General features: G+C 41.9%; 3 protein-coding genes across 6 annotated transcripts in view; 2 read left to right on the plus strand and 1 right to left on the minus strand.

Moving 5' to 3' along the window:
• The window catches only part of mcm8 (minichromosome maintenance 8 homologous recombination repair factor), a 216,385-nt gene that overhangs the window by 17,285 nt on the left and 181,925 nt on the right, over positions 1 to 17,175 (minus strand). The window lies entirely within an intron of this gene.
• The window catches only part of LOC116713346 (S-adenosyl-L-methionine-dependent tRNA 4-demethylwyosine synthase TYW1-like), a gene marked incomplete at its 5' end in the record, with an annotated part of 44,057 nt that continues 28,427 nt past the window's right edge, over positions 1,546 to 17,175 (plus strand). Inside the window, 3 exons of the mRNA XM_032553489.1 lie at positions 1,546 to 1,756; positions 7,481 to 7,533; positions 7,616 to 7,734. Coding sequence (XP_032409380.1) covers positions 1,546 to 1,756; positions 7,481 to 7,533; positions 7,616 to 7,734 — 383 coding nt within the window. The remainder of the gene's footprint in view (positions 1,757 to 7,480; positions 7,534 to 7,615; positions 7,735 to 17,175) is intronic.
• On the plus strand, positions 9,387 to 17,139 carry LOC116712645 (uncharacterized). The gene is made up of 3 exons (XM_032552444.1): positions 9,387 to 10,112; positions 10,614 to 16,458; positions 16,960 to 17,139. Exon 2 carries the CDS (start codon positions 10,966 to 10,968, stop codon positions 16,126 to 16,128), a length of 5,163 nt encoding a protein of 1,720 aa, XP_032408335.1. The 5' UTR covers positions 9,387 to 10,112; positions 10,614 to 10,965; the 3' UTR covers positions 16,129 to 16,458; positions 16,960 to 17,139.

The raw sequence follows: 17,175 nt of genomic DNA on the forward strand, positions 1-17,175 counted from the left end.
AAGTTCTAAAGGAGTGATGTGAAACAAAAACTTGCCAGCAGAGCAGAGAAAGGTCATAAAACCCGACCAGTTCTTTCCCACACAGAGTAAAATGTCAAAGAAATGTCAGATACGGCGACCTGAGGAAACAAGGCGGCATGCAGGAACAAAATCTGACATAAAATGTATTTTTTACAAAACTAAAAGGGTATTTATAAACCTTCAGGGCTGATAAATAGGAGTAGAAATGTTTCATAAGCAGAAAAGGGAAAAATTACAAGAGTGTTATTATTCCATGAAAATATAATCGATACTTTTATTAAGTTCAAAGTGCATCAAAGAAGAAGTTGATATGGTTCATCTTAAACAAGTAGGATTTTCTGCTTTTCACATACAAAAAGAAATTGATTTTTAAATATTTTATCCTCTGATCAAGGGAGAATTGATTTTGATCACTGATTGATTGGCCTGTCACAGTAACAAATTTTGCTGGACGATAAATTCTCCCAGAAGTTATTTTGATTAATGATAATATTGTTTTGAGACCATTTTCAAGTAACATATTAGTAATAATTGCATTCTCAAGGATCAATAAGCTTTAAATTCTGATGAACATTTAAACACTGGAACTGGAAGACATTTTAAATGTCCAAGATGAATAAATAAAACAACTGAAACAACAAACAAAGTGAATTATGAAGTCTCTGCTAACAAAATTATCTTTCAAAAAAGCACCAGACTGAAAACTTTTATCACTCAGTTTTTGATAAAAAGAGAAAGAAAGAGGAAAAAAAAGATAAATCAAGCAAATGAAAATTATTAAGTTTCACTTAATTTATTATGCGATTGATTGATTTTGTTGTTTATTGTGACAGGCCTGCTGGTTGGTTGACTGGTGCATCACCAAGATGAGATAAAATAAGAAACATAATCCTTTATTTGTCCCACAAGCAGGAAGTTTGAGCTGAAAGGGACAAAGTGGAAAAATAAATTACAATAAAAACCATGCAATGTAGAAAAAGCACCAAATAAGGCAAAGCTAGAAATATAAATATGAAAATATCCAAATATATGCACACACATATATACAGTGATCTAAAATCAGAAAAATCACTTCTATACGTTGCATCTTATTGTTTTCATCTGTAAATTTCCAGTTGTGCACAAAGCTGGAGGCGATTTTTGTTTTTTACTTACCATCAATAATTTTATTAATGAAATGAAACGGGGAGATGTAGGTATTCTGAATTTCAAAACGGCTTGTATTCTTCGTCTTTCTCGCTTTGCAAAGTCTCGTTGCCATAGTAACTGACTGACAACACCACCGACTAATGTATCAGGATTCATCACCAAAGACAGACGCAAAAGTCGAACACGAACATTTTCATTTGCAGGATCTGACGTCACGCTGCAACGTGTCCGTATCCTAATCAGTTTCTGAATAAATAAAGATAATTTAACTATGATTTGAACGAATAAATGTTCTTCTGCAAGAAGCACAAAAAGAGATTGAGATTTTTAACATTTGGGTTAAAAAAAAAAAACATTTTACTTTCAGTCGTCTAAACAATCTTTTCTTTTAACTCCTGGCCATATTATTACGCCCCAGTTAAACCTTTAAAACAGGTTTTACATGTTTTTCAGGGTGTGAAAGAGGATCAAGGAGACGGCCAAATGGTGAAACTGTCCAAACAGAACGGAGTGATGAAGACTGCAGATGAAGAGGAGAGAAGGGAGATGATCACCCCGGCGCTGAGGGAAGCACTGACCAAGCAAGGTGAGGAAAACCTGACTTTTATGTGAAAAACTGGTTGGAAAACGACAGACGAGGACATTTAAACGTTTAGAACAGAATTACTTAATTAGCTAGAAAGTTCTTCTTAGATCTTCAGTTTCATTTTAACATTTAAAGAAAGGAGGAAGAATTGGATGCTGCAGCTGGAATACCTGTTTATAGAGAATAAGCGGTGATTCTCCATGTTGCCGGTTTTTGGTTTAAAAATCTACAGAAAGGCCAGAAAGCGACACACAAATAAACATGTGAAGAAACATTGACTCCTTCTAAAGCATCTAAATACTTTAAATCCTGCCGACCTTTCTCTGTTTTCTCTCCACACCGTTATTTTTTTTAAATTTTAAGCAGTTAATGAGGCAAGATGTCGGAACATTAAACTGCTGCTGCGCACATTACTCTTCAGGTTGTTGCTAGACAACCGGAGAACGACTGAGTGAGTTGCTAGGCAACCAAAGAGTAAGCGAGTGAGTGAGATGATTCCCTCAACCTGAAAAGAGTTAGGCTAAAGCTAAAGCTAAACCTAAACCTCTGCCTAATTCTCCCAGAATGCTGTGCGGTTCTGGATCAGTGTTCAGTGAAATTATTGAAGATTTTGTTGGACGTAAAATAAAATATTCAATAATTTGAATATTTTATATAAACACATATACATGTCTATATATATAGACTTGTATATAGACATATAAATGTCTATATATTGCTATAGACATGTGATAATGAACACATGTCTATAGCAATTACTACTTATTGATTTATTATTCAGTTTAAGTTCCTCAAAAATGAGTGAAAAAGCATCAAAAATCCTGAGAAGTTTAAATTTAGTTTTAATTTTAAAATTGGAGAGATAATTCTCAAACTTTCTGCCTGCATTTGTTTAACAACCATCTTTCAGAAACCAAACCTAAAAAAAATATTTATTCATAAGTATTCATCTCCATCTTTTCCACAATTTGTATTTTCTAATAATTTATTTATTTTGCCTTTTTCAGGCCAGAGTTTCTAGAGGATTACGTCAAGCTTTGTCAGTTTCATCCTGCGCAGGATAGAGGTTTACAGTGTAAAAACATGCTGGTCGAACTGCTTGAATTATCCATCCATCCATCCATCCATCCATCTTCTTCCGCTTATCCGAGGTCGGGTCGCGGGGGTAGCAGCTTCAGAAGGGAGGCCCAGACTTCCCTCTCCCCAGCCACTTCTTCTAGCTCCTCCGGGGGAATCCCGAGGCGTTCCCAGGCCAGCCGAGAGACATAGTCCCTCCAGCGTGTCCTGGGTCTTCCCCGGGGCCTCCTCCCGGTGGGACGTGCCCGGAACACCTCACCAGGGAGGCGTCTAGGAGGCATCCTGACCAGATGCCCGAGCCACCTCAACTGGCTCCTCTCGATGTGAAGGAGCAGCGGCTCTACTCTGAGTCCCTCCCGGATGACTGAGCTTCTCACCCTATCTCTAAGGGAGAGCCCAGCCACCCTACGGAGAAAACCCATTTCGGCCGCTTGTATCCGCGATCTCGTTCTTTCGGTCATGACCCAAAGCTCATGACCATAGATGAGGGTGGGAACGTAGATCGACCGGTAAATCGAGAGCTTCGCTTTTTGGCTCAGCTCTCTCTTCACCACGACGGACCGGTACAGCGCCCGCTTGACAGCAGACGCTGCGCCAATCCGCCTGTCGATCTCCCGCTCCCTTCTTCCCCCATTCGTGAACAAGATCCCGAGATACTTAAACTCCTCCACTTGGGGCAGGACACCCCCCCTGACCCGGAGAAGGCACTCTACCCTTTTCCGGCTCAAGACCATGGCCTCGGATTTGGAGGCACTGATCCCCATCCCGGCCGCTTCACACTCGGCTGCGAACCGCTCCAGCGAGAGCTGCAGATCACGATCTGATGAAGCCAAAAGGACCACATCGTCTGCGAAAAGCAGAGATGAGGTCCTAAGGCCACCAAATCGGATCCCCTCAACACCTTGGCTGCGCCTAGAAATTCTGTCCATAAAAGTAATGAACAGAATCGGTGACAAAGGGCAGCCCTGGCGGAGTCCAACTCTCACCGGAAACGAGCCCGACTTACTGCCGGCAATGCGGACCAGACTCTGACACCGGTCATACAGGGACCTGACAGCCCGTATCAAAGGGCCCGGTACCCCATACTCCCGGAGAACCCCCCACAGGGCTCCCCGAGGGACACGGTCGAACGCCTTCTCCAAGTCCACAAAACACATGTAGACTGGTTGGGCGAACTCCCATGCACCCTCCAGGACCCTGCCGAGGGTGTAGAGCTGGTCCAGTGTTCCACGACCAGGACGAAAACCACACTGCTCTTCCTGAATCCGAGGTTCGACTATCCGACGGACCCTCCTCTCCAGGACCCCTGAATAGACCTTGCCAGGGAGGCTTAAGAGTGTGACCCCTCTATAATTGGAGCACACCCTCCGGTCCCCCTTTTTGAACAGGGGGACCACCACCCCAGTCTGCCAATCCAGGGGAACTGCCCCCGATGTCCATGCGACATTGCAGAGTCGCGTCAACCAACACAACCCTACAACATCCAGAGCCTTAAGGAACTCCGGGCGGATCTCATCCACCCCCGGGGCCTTGCCACCGAAGAGCTTTTTAACCACCTCGGTGACCTCGCCCCCAGAGATTGGAGAGCCCAACCCAGAGTCCCCAGGCTCCGCTTCCTCAGTGGAAGGCATGTTGGTGGGATTGAGGAGGTCTTCGAAGTACTCTGCCCACCGGCCCACAACGTCCCGAGTAGAGGTCAGCAGCACACCATCCCCACTATAAACAGTGTTGGTGCTGCACCGCTTCCCCCCCCTGAGACGCCAGATGGTGGACCAGAATCGCCTCGAAGCCGTACAGAAGTCTTTCTCCATGGCCTCTCCAAACTCCTCCCACGCCCGAGTTTTTGCCTCAGCAACCGCCCGAGCCGCATGCCGCTTCGCCCGCCGGTACCCATCAGCTGCTTCCGGAGTCCCACAGGCCAAAAAGGCCCGATAGGACTCCTTCTTCAGCCTGACGGCATCCCTCACCGAAGGTGTCCACCAGCGGGTTCGAGGGTTGCCGCCGCGACAGGCACCGACAACCTTGCGGCCACAGCTCCGATCGGCCGCCTCGACAATGGAGGCACGGAACACGGTCCACTCAGACTCCATGTCCCCCACCTCCCCCGGGACGTGTTCGAAGTTTTGCCGGAGATGGGAGTTAAAGCTCCGTCTCACAGGGGATTCCGCCAGACGTTCCCAGCAGACCCTCACAACACGTTTGGGCCTGCCAGGTCTGACCGGCTTTCGCCCCCACCACCGGAGCCAACTCACCACCAGGTAGTGGTCAGTGGACAGCTCCGCACCTCTCTTCACCCGAGTGTCCAAGACATGTGGCCTCAGATCCGATGAAACAATGACAAAGTCGATCATCGAACTGCGGCCTAGGGTGTCCTGGTGCCAAGTGCACATATGAACACCCTTATGCCTGAACATGGTGTTCGATATGGACAATCCATGACGAGCACAGAAGTCCAACAACAGAACACCTTTCGAGTTCAGATCGGGGGGGCCGTTCCTCCCAACCACGCCCCTCCAGGTCTCACTGTCATTGTCCACGTGAGCGTTGAAGTCCCCCAGCAGAACAAGGGAGTCCCCAGGAGGAGCACTCTCCAGTACCCCCTCTAAGGACTCCAAAAAGGGTGGGTAATCTGAACTGTCGTTCGGCCCGTAAGCACAAACGACAGTCAGAACCCGTCCCCCCACCCGTAGGCGGAGGGATGCTACCCTCTCGTTCACCGGGGTAAACCCCAACGTACAGGCGCCGAGATGGGGAGCAACAAGTATGCCCACTCCTGCCCGACGCCTCTCACCTTGGGCAACTCCAGAGTGGAAGTATGTCCAGCCCCTCTCAAGGAGACTGGTTCCAGAACCAGAGCCGTGCGTCGAGGTGAGACCGACTATTTCTAGCCGGAACCTCTCGACCCCACGCACTAGCTCCGGCTCCTTCCCCACCAGAGAGGTGACATTCCACGTCCCAAGAGCCAGTTTCTGCAACCGAGGATCGGACCGCCAGGGTCCCCTCCCTCCGCTGCCACCCATCCCACACTGCACCCGACCCCTTTGGCCCCTCCCACGGGTGGTGGGCCCATGGGAGGGGCCATGAATTATAATTATTTAAAATAATCTTATAATAACTTTGACCAGAATAGTATGTTTTGACCAGAATAGTATGTTTTGCTGTTTGAAAAGCATTTCTGGGTTGCTTCTCACTGTGATTCCTTGTCTTTCCCATTTTGAACATTGGCTAAAATAAGTGGGTGGTGTTTCATATTTAAACTCCAGGAATCAAAACTAAAAGTTTCTAGACAATCTGATCAACTTAAAAAACAATTTAGATTAAAATATTCTTTATTTTTTCCTACTGAATCAAATTAAAGACAGGATTTCTGTGAAAATGTCATGTTTTTACCAGGTTGGACCATCAGTACCATTCAGTACCACATTAACAGGCCAGCCGTTTTCAGCCAACATTTCCTGCTGATAGCTTACAGAACCCGCTATAAATAGCGCCTCTTAGCGAGGCTTCACTCCGTTTGACCAAATAATGACCCGTTTCATGTGCCATGTTGGCAGCAGCCGCTCCTGGCAGGTGGTTGGTTTTATTTGGAAGTGAAGAACGGAGGATGGAGGTTTTGGCTTCGTTTCAGTGGCGTTGGGTCTTGAGGGAGACCGGCTTCCTGTTTCAGGCTTCTTAACACTGTGCACACGCAAAAGTCACATCCTGCCGAAACTACTGCTGAGTTCCCAGCAAAGTTTTAACCCACCATCAACAAAACTCAGGATGTTACAACTTTACCTGCTTTCTACAAGTTTTTGTTTATTTTTGTGTCTTCTGTTTTGGTGATATTGTTTTCTACCATTGTTGCAAAGTTTATTGGTCTAGTTTCCTAAAATAAGACAAAACTAACATACAAGTAACAATTTAGCTAGAAATAAGAGCTTGTTTTAAGTCATTAATTCCTTAATACTCATGAGAAAGTACTAGTCCTCCTGTCTTGTAATAAGTGAAATAATCTACAAGAGGAACTAGTACTTTTTAATTCACCATTTAGGAATTATTTATGTAAAGAAGTCCTTGATACTTGTATGCTAGTTTTGTCTTATTTCAAGTGTATAGAGATGTTTGCAACAGAAACTAAACAAAAATACCTGGTAAGATTTTGTGTTTTGCAGTTTTGTCCAACCTACACTTGTGTGGAAAGCAACATTGCCAGAGTCACAATAACAAACTTTGCTGGACGTTAAATTGTCTCAGAATGATAATATTGTTGTTTTGTGAGCAGTTTCAAGTCATATGATGGTAACAATAATACAGGAACCCAAACCCAAAAATCAGTAAACTTTACATTCTAATGAACCTTTAACACTGGAACTGGAAAACATTTTAAATATCTAAAATAAACAACCGAAACAACAAATCAAATGAACCATGAAGTCTCTGAAAATGTTCTTTGTACGAATTTTCTGCTGTACTTTTGCTTGAAATGATTTATTCATTTCATGTATTTTCAATTAAATTTCCAAATGTCTAAAATACAAACAAACTTTTACCTTTTTTCTCACATTTATCACAATTAGGCCATGGATCAATACGAAGACACTTCTAATGATTTCAAACCTATTCACTTACTTACTCATCAACATGTTTTGACCTTTCCCCCTTCAGGTTATAAGTTAATTGGAAGTCACTCCGGAGTGAAGCTGTGCCGATGGACCAAGGTAAAAAATAATTAGACATTTTCTACCAACTGGGCCACCAAACCTGCCTGAGTCACAGTCAGAGGTCTGTTTGTGATCTTAGTCTATGTTACGAGGGAGAGGAGGTTGTTACAAACACACGTTTTACGGCATCGAGTCGCATCGCTGCATGGAGACGACACCCAGCCTGGCCTGCGCAAACAAATGCGTCTTCTGCTGGAGGTATGCAACCATTACAGCACACAGTACGGTTAATATATACATAAATCTGTCTGAAAAGTGGCTAAATATAACAGAGGTGGGTAGAGTAACCAAAGATTCTACTAAAGTAAGAGTAGAACTACTTCAGCATATTTTTATTTGTTATTTTGCTGAAGAGATGTTTGTAAGTGAGTTCTGTATTATTTTAAGAGTACTTGGCTTTAGATAGAAGCTTAAGTTTCCACTGCACCGTTACCTAGCAACCCCAGCTAAGCCCAACCTGTTCCCTAGCAACCCCAGCCAAGCCCAACCTGTTCCCTAGCAACCCAATCCGCCAGTGGAAATATTCAGAAATTATTGACTTATAACAAGTTCATATATTTTGCTGAAAAGATACTTGGCTTTAGATAGAAGCTTAACATGTTATATTTTTTGTTTCCTAACTAAAAACAAAGTCAAATCAAGTACTGAGTACAAATTATCAATCAGTTAATATTTAAAAATTACATCATCAGATGCACCAAAATATAAAGTGGAAATATTTTGTATTTTAAAAACCAAAATGACAATAATTCATATTAAAAAAATAACAAAATCAGGCAAAATAAAATGTTTCCAAATCAGTTTCATTGTTTTTCATCAGTAGGTGAAATAATCAGCGAGTGGAACTAGAACCTTTTCATTTATATTAAGGAATTATTTACTTAAAACAAGCCTCTATCTTTCTAAAAAGTTACTTTTAAGTTAGTTTTGTCTTATTTCCAGTGCACTGAGATATTTGCACTAGAAACCAGACAAAATTACTTGGTAAGATTTTGTGTTTTTGCGGTGTGGGCTTTGTCCTTGTTACTATAATACGCTTTATTTGACCAAATACGCGTGTCTTCATCTTCCCACCTGTTGGTGAATGAAAGTAATTATTGCGTTGAGTTGAAATGTGAACGCTGATTGGTTCTGAGCGTTGCTTCTCCTCCGGTTTGGTTTCAAACAGCGGCTGTGTGGAGCTGGAAAGGTTGCCGTCGGAGCGTGCCGCGGTGAAACCGCGCGGCTGTCGCCACAGATCTGCCTTTCTGTCTGAAGGCCGATATGTGGGATGACAGGAAATAAGCTATTTCAGGGCGCAGATGCATCGCTGCTCCTGCCCTCACCTCGCTGTCACAACAGCTGCTATTAGATTGTTGAGAGTGATATCAGTGGACTTGAGGACGGTACTTGGAATAGACCGCACTGTTGTGATTTATTATAAATAGACATCAATGTTAGATGAGTATATTTTAAATTACATTTGTTTTTTCTTTTAAGGAAGACCTTACCCAAAAGGCCTGTCATGGTAACAAACTTTGCTGGGACAATAAATCATCTCAGACGTTATTGCGATAAACGATAATATTGTTATTTTGAGACCATTTTCAAGTAACATAATGGTAATAATGGCATTAATATGCAAAAAAACGTTCTCAAATATCAATAAACTTTAAATTCTAATGAACATTTAACACTGGAACTGGAAGACATTTTAAATATATAAATTAAATTAACAAAACAATAAAAACAACAAAGAAAATGACTCATAAAGTCTCTAAACAAAATTATCCTTAAAAAAAATTAGCTAGTTGAGACCAAAACACCAGACTGAAAACTTTTATCATCCAGATGTTGGTAGAAAGAGAGAAAACGATAAATTATTGAGTTTATTTTAATTTACAATGCGATTAATTGATTTATTAATTATTGTAAAAGGCGTAGGCACGACATTATAATTTATAAGAGAAAGAGTCAAATTGAACATCTAAGTACATAAATGTAGTAAAAAAAACAAAAAACTTTACTAACGCTCATAGAAATCTCCAAAAACCCAGAGGTTTCAACTTGGACTTTAAAGATCTCAGTTGTATGAACATAAAATGTTAAAGTTTGTTGGAAGACAGTTAGAAGAAGATTAAACAAGCATGGATTGTGTGGACGGGTATTTTGATTCTTTCATGCACGTTTGAGAAATCACTTAATCTCCATGGCAACCATTTAGCTTTGCAAAACGCCTGGTTGGACTTAGCCCCGCCTTCGAGGCGCAGCTCCTCCCACGCTCAGCTCCTTCAGACTAGCCAGCAGTAATTAGCAAACACCTAACCGGTCTCAGTGAAACGCAGGTTAACGATATTAAAGGGTTAATGGAGGAGCCATTGTGAAGTCAAATCAGAAAGAAGAAAAAAAAAAAAAAAAAAAAAAGTTGTGCGTTCCCACACGGACCTAAAAGCGGGACGGACAAGGAAAAAAAAAAGAGAAGACGGAAGTTAAAGCCGTCAAACAAAGAGGACAGGAGTTTGGGACTTTTTGAATCACAGATCCTAGTCAACCTGTGTACAACTGGATGATCTTTTAGATGAGCAGAGAGGCAGCCGGTAAGATATAAACTGTGTTGTTATGAGATCGGACCGCAAAGTTGTCTACAATCCAGTTTGGCCGATCGGATCATTAGTGACAGCTGAACTGAGGTGGTGGATTGCAGCGGCGACGCTTGCCGTTCATTGACTGATGGACTTTTATGATTGAATTGATTATTGCATTGATGAAATGGATTTGGGTAACAAGTTCAATTGTTAATTTACCATCAACTTCAAAGAATAATTTAAAGCTAAATTTATGATAAATATTTATTATTAATGTTGAGAAGCAGATGTTGTATGCTAAGAAATGTATGTGTATGAAATGTAAATATTAACTTGGAATGCACTTTAAAGTTAAGTTAAAGTTAACATAAGTTTAGTTACTTGTGTATTTAATTTTGATTATTTTGTATATTTAATTTGTGATGGGTTGCTTGGTATTATTTATATAATTTGCAACTAAGTGAAATTAATTTATACAGATTAGTAATTATTATTTTTTGGGTTTGTTTAAAGGTTTTTACCTGCATCCTCTGGATCAATGGTGAATATGTCCATACACTGAAATAAATGGAAGTAAAAGCAAGGAAAACTGTTTGGTCCTTCGAGTAAAATCCCTGCCATTAAGAATCTGCATGGGGTCATCCATCCCTTTTCAAGTGGGGAAGTTGCACAGTTTAAAAAAGAACTTGACAGTAAAAACCGGCCAAAACACCGGCAGCAGTATAAACCAGCGACATTGAAAAACCGACCACAAACTGCTGATGAGAAAGAAAGAAACTAATTGAAGGATCTTGTTAAAGAAGAGACAGTTGCTGACATCATTTGTTTGCTTCATATCTGTGAACAACTGAGACTGATTCAAAAGATGGCAGAACCAGCTGATGAGAAGTCTGTTGAACAACTAAAGATGGAGAGAACGACAGCAAAGAGGTTGTTGACTCGATTGATCAATAACATAACTCGGACGCATGAGGACATGACTGAAGAGGAATTAAAGGACAATTTCAACAAGCTCAACATAGAGGCTGGAAAAGTAATGGCAGCAAATGATGATCTGGAAGCAAGTCTCATCGCAGAAGTGGAATCCAAGTTGGGTGAAGATGGCGACGCTGCACTGACTGAACAGCAGAAATCTGACCTGGAAAAAACTGCAAATGAATGTGAAGCAAAAGTAAGAGAAATCAAAAGTTTAATCCAGGAGACCCTGTGGAGAACCTTTGGAAGGACTGAACTGTTAATTGCACTTCAAGTAGCAGAATCAGAATGTGAGCATGCTGCCACTATCAAACCAGGAGTGGAAAAAGAAGCATATGACTTCACTCTCAGCCACCTGAAGGAACTCGTAAAGGCTGTAAAAGAAGCTCATTGTCACTGGAAAAGATGGATCCCTCATGGCAGACGGGATGAGATCCAAGATCGACTGAGAGGATTGGAACTTACAGTCCCCAAGCTGGTTTCCAGGACAGCAGAGTTCATTCATGTAAAGCTAAAGGAAGATGAAGGAAAAAAGGAGCAAACTGTAGCTTCCCAAAATTATTCATTACCAACCATCAAGCTGAAACCAACATCTCTCCCAAAGTTTCTTGGAAACAAGCGTGATTTTTATAGATGGAAAAGGGACTGGGAAGCTCTTCAAAAACAAGGAGAACCAACCGGTTCAAGAGAGGTGAAAAAAGTGCAGCTACTGGACAGTCTAGATGAGAAAATCACAAGAGACCTTCGCTTGACCTCCTATAGCACTCCAGAAGATATTTTTCAAGTCCTTGAGAACCGCTATGGAAATCAGACAGCTATTGCAATTGAAATTGTGGAGGAGCTACAGAGAATTCCTGCAGTTAGGGGTCACCAGCCAAGAAGAATCGTGGAGTTGATTCAAGCTGTTGAAAAAGCTCTTAAGGATTTAAGTGACCTTGGAAATACTGGCGCCATTAAAAACCCTCTGGTGACAAAGTCAATTGAAACTAAGCTTCCTGAAGCTCTGAAGAAGGAGTGGCTCGTTTATGCAGCTGATAAAAGGAATGCTGTGGTACCAGAGAATCGGTTTGATCACCTCCTTGCATTTCTGAAAGATCAAGAAAATATTTATGAGCAACTAGAGCAACTGAGAGAAGAAGAACCAAGTAGACGAGAGACCCGAATGGAGCAAAGACACGCCAGAACCAAGTCAGTCAAAGCAATTGATGACTTCGCAAGCTGTGTTGTCTGCGGCGATGGAAAACACAGAAAAAGACTCTACTTTTGCAAACAGTTCAGAACATTAACACTAACTGAAAAAAGAGCTGCTGTTAAGAAGGTAGGAGCATGCATAAAATGTTTGGAAATACATGATGACAAATCATACTGCAAACCTGGGTTTTTGTGCAAGAATCAAAGCTGCAGGAATGGGGAGGATCCACATCACTATTATCTATGCCCAAGTGCTGAAGCTAAGAAAAGCAACACAATCCAGAGGAGGAACCGAATTGGCCCAGAAGAAGACAAAGGTAGCAGAAAGTATACTGAAGATCAAGAAGAATTTCTTAAGAAATTGTCACCTGATTTGGCCAAACATTGTAGAGATGTATTTTCAAATACTGCATCTAGAAATTTTAATACAACTCAGAATCAGTTAAATTTCCTGATGGATAGTGGAGTGCAGGAACTGCCAGTGTTAATGATGCTTCTTGAAGTAACCGCAAATGCTGGACAAAAGATTGGCACATTAATTGATCTGGCGTCAGATACAAATTACATAACACACAAGGCTGCAAGCAGATTAAACCTCAAGAGTGAGGAGATCACACTCATTGTCCATGGAGTTGGAGGGATGAAAGTTTGTGTGGAGACTAAACGTTACCTCCTGAAAATTCGTGTGAAAACCTCCAAAGGCACCCTGAAACCTTATCAGCTTGTTTGTTATGGACTTGACAGCATTGCAGACATTCATAAGCATGTTAAAGCAAAGCAGCTGAAAAGATTTTTTCCAGGCGTACCACTGGATGAACTTGTAAGACCCAGAGAAATAAGCTTACTTATAAGCCACAGGGAAGGTCAGTTGACACCACAAAGAATTAGAGTTGTGGGGAACCTTGTACTGTGGGATGGGCCCTTAGGAAAAGTGGTTGGAGGAACCCATCCAGAATTGTTTGAGGAACTTGCCATGACAGCTCATACAACCAAAACACATTTTGCAAGGTCAATGAGGACAGCTGCTGTGAGATATGAAGAAGTCATTCATGAAATCCCACAGCATCCGCCATTAATTCATCAGATCTCCAACCAACTTAAGGCATCAAAGACTGCAACTACAAGCCAAGATTTCTTGGAGTGGTGGAGATGGGACAGTATTGGCACGGCTTGTGAACCTAAGTGTGGAGGATGCCGTTGTGGAAACTGTCAGCCGGGAGGAAAGGCGATGACGCTCGCTGAAGAAAGGGAGCTTGAGGTAGTGAAGGAAGGCCTCACCTACAATGAAGGAGACAGCCATACAGACGAACCTCACTGGCATGCTAGGTACCCGTGGTTGGAAGATCCAGCATCCCTGCCAGACAACAGAAATGCAGTCGAAGCTACATTTTTTAGAACAGAGAAGCAACTGGCTAAAGAACCTGACTGGAAAGCTGCTTACACTGAACAAGTGCATGACATGCTTCAGCGTGGAGCTGCAATTAAATTGTCTGAGGAAGCAATCAACAAATGGAACGGCCCAGTGTGGTATGTAAGCCACCTAATTGCTCCAAATCCACACTCAGTGACAACTCCTGTAAGACTTGTGTGGAATAGCAGCCAGAAATTTAAAGGGATAAGTATGAATGACCTGCTGATGAAAGGCCCAGATGTCCTAAACCAGATCCGTGCTGTCCTATTAAGGTTCAGAGAAGGAGCTTATGCTGCATTAGGAGATATAAAGAAAATGTATAATTCTGTTTGGCTGGAGGAAAGAGAAGTTCACCTGCACAGATTTATTTGGCGTGATTCTGAGGATGAAAAAGTTGGAGATTACGCAATTACAAGAGTGAACATTGGAGATAAACCTGCAGGATGCATTGCACAGTTGGCGATGCGAGAAACTGCAAGTTTACCCTCATTTATTCATCTTGAAGAGGAGCGACAAGTCCTTCAGAATAACAGCTATGTTGATGACATTCTAACGTCCCACAATGACCCAGACAGGCTAAAGGAAATCACAGAAAATGTGGAGTGCATTCTCAAAGCTGGAGGTTTCAAACTCAAACCTTGGGTGTTTTCTGGGCAAAGTGGGAGGAAACATTATAACAACAAGCAGGCCGAAGTGAAAGTAAAGACCATGGTTCTACCAAACCAAATGCGGGATGAGGACAATAAAGCACTCAGTCTGGGGTACATTGTGGAGGAGGATAAACTCCATGTCATGGTCAGCATAAATTTTTCAAAGAGGAAAAAAAAGATGCGACTTGGACAAGACCTCCAGTTGGACCAAATCAGAAGTCAAACACCAAACCCTTTGACAAGGCAAGAGCTCCTCAGTCAGGTGTCTGGTCTGTATGATCCAGTTGGCTTAGTAACTCCTGCAAAACAGAAGGGGGTAATCCTTGTGCGGAAAGCTTTCCAAGAGGCAAAGAATGTGAGTAGCCAAGTAAAAGACACCTGGGATTTAGCACTCTCAAGTGACCTTAGAGAAGATGCAATCAAGCTCTTTGAAGAGTACACCCAGCTTAGTAAGATCCAGTTTAGCAGAGCATTAACTCCCTTTCATAACAGCAGTGACCCTTTAGCAATTACATTTTCAGATGGAAGTGAATATTCTTATGGAGCAGTGTTGTATCTGAGGTGGGGATCAGCCCGAGACCCAATCATTAGGCTGGTGGAATCCAAGGCTAAGCTTACTCCATTGGAACAAAAAGGTGAGGCTGTTAAAGCAGAGATGTGCGGAGCAGTGTTTGCATCACGACTAAAGAAGTACTTTGAGATGCACAGCCAAATCAAAGTTGAGAGGTGGTATCACCTCATTGATAGTCAAACAGTTCTTGGAGCAATTCAAAGAGAAAGCTATGGGTTTCAATCATTCTTTGCAAATAGGATTGGAGAGATCCAGAGCAACACAAGAATCCAAGATTGGTGGTGGATTTCTGGGAATCAAAACATTGCCGACATCATTACCCGAGGAGCTAGCCCTCAAGATCTTGATATTGACTCTAAGTGGCAACAAGGCCCAGCATTTCTAAAGTCTCTAGTTGAAAAGTGGCCAATTAAATCATCTAAACAACTTGCTATTGATGCAAAAGGGAGCATCACCAAGTTGCAAAAGAAGGCATTCATTGCTGTAACCACAAGGACTGGGATAAAGGAATCAGAGTTCAAACAAGAATTACCGCAAAATCAGGCAGAGGTATTAGCAAAGAAGCAGCGGCCATCAATATCCATACAGAGTCTGATAGATGTTAGCCGCTTTAGCAGTCTGACACGACTGGTCAAGACAATTGTCTGGGTTTGGAGAGCAGCGAAGAGATTCATTAAGAAAAATCAAGTTGCAGCTAAACCAAAGTGGGAGGCAGTCTGCTCAAGAGGGGTAATCTCTGTGAGAGAACGAGAGGATGCTCTCAGGGATATTTTTCTTGCTGCTCAGGTGGGTGCCAACTTTCCCAACACAACCATAGATAGGTTGGTGGTTTATCAAGACAAAGAGTCTGGATTATTAGTCTGTGGCGGCAGGATACAGATCTTTAGAGAAGACAGAGCTGCAGTTCCCATCATACCCCATGATGCCTGGGTATCAACACTGTTGGGCCGAGAAGCTCACAATGCTGCACATGATGGAATTGCTGGAACCCTACTGAGGATGAGGAGAAAAGCCTGGGTTGTAAAAGGACGAAGGATAGTCCAAAAGATTGTTGACAATTGTATGGTCTGTAGGAAAGCTCGAGCTCTGAAGTGTCAGCAGTTGATGGGTGATTTGCCGCACTCCTATAACAAAACATGTCAAGCAAAAAATGTCAAGCTCATCCACCAAAGAAAGACAAAATCAAGACCACCATTCTTCACAGGGATGTTAGGAGGCTCATTGTCTTAATACCTGTAGAGGAACAAATGGAAAGTCAAACCAAAGAGTAAAAAACTCCAGATGTACCAAGATGACAATGGGCTGCGATCTTCCCATTGATTAATGGAAAGATCGAGTGGGAGGTGTGAAGTCAAATCAGAAAGAAGAAAAAAAAAAAAAAAAAAAAGTTGTGCGTTCCCACACGGACCTAAAAGCGGGACGGACAAGGAAAAAAAAAAGAGAAGACGGAAGTTAAAGCCGTCAAACAAAGAGGACAGGAGTTTGGGACTTTTTGAATCACAGATCCTAGTCAACCTGTGTACAACTGGATGATCTTTTAGATGAGCAGAGAGGCAGCCGGTAAGATATAAACTGTGTTGTTATGAGATCGGACCGCAAAGTTGTCTACAATCCAGTTTGGCCGATCGGATCATTAGTGACAGCTGAACTGAGGTGGTGGATTGCAGCGGCGACGCTTGCCGTTCATTGACTGATGGACTTTTATGATTGAATTGATTATTGCATTGATGAAATGGATTTGGGTAACAAGTTCAATTGTTAATTTACCATCAACTTCAAAGAATAATTTAAAGCTAAATTTATGATAAATATTTATTATTAATGTTGAGAAGCAGATGTTGTATGCTAAGAAATGTATGTGTATGAAATGTAAATATTAACTTGGAATGCACTTTAAAGTTAAGTTAAAGTTAACATAAGTTTAGTTACTTGTGTATTTAATTTTGATTATTTTGTATATTTAATTTGTGATGGGTTGCTTGGTATTATTTATATAATTTGCAACTAAGTGAAATTAATTTATACAGATTAGTAATTATTATTTTTTGGGTTTGTTTAAAGGTTTTTACCTGCATCCTCTGGATCAATGGTGAATATGTCCATACACTGAAATAAATGGAAGTAAAAGCAAGGAAAACTGTTTGGTCCTTCGAGTAAAATCCCTGCCATTAAGAATCTGCATGGGGTCATCCATCCCTTTTCAAGTGGGGAAGTTGCACAGTTTAAAAAAGAACTTGACAGCCATGTTGTGACGACTTCCTGAAGGCGGAGCTTCAG

Source organism: Xiphophorus hellerii, chromosome 22 (genome assembly GCF_003331165.1).
Source record: "Xiphophorus hellerii strain 12219 chromosome 22, Xiphophorus_hellerii-4.1, whole genome shotgun sequence".
NCBI lineage: Eukaryota > Metazoa > Chordata > Actinopteri > Cyprinodontiformes > Poeciliidae > Xiphophorus > Xiphophorus hellerii.

Excerpts from the sequence above, each read along its gene's own strand:
- LOC116712645 (XM_032552444.1), top strand. The coding sequence starts at position 10,966 with ATGGCAGAACCAGCTGATGAGAAGTCTGTTGAACAACTAAAGATGGAG.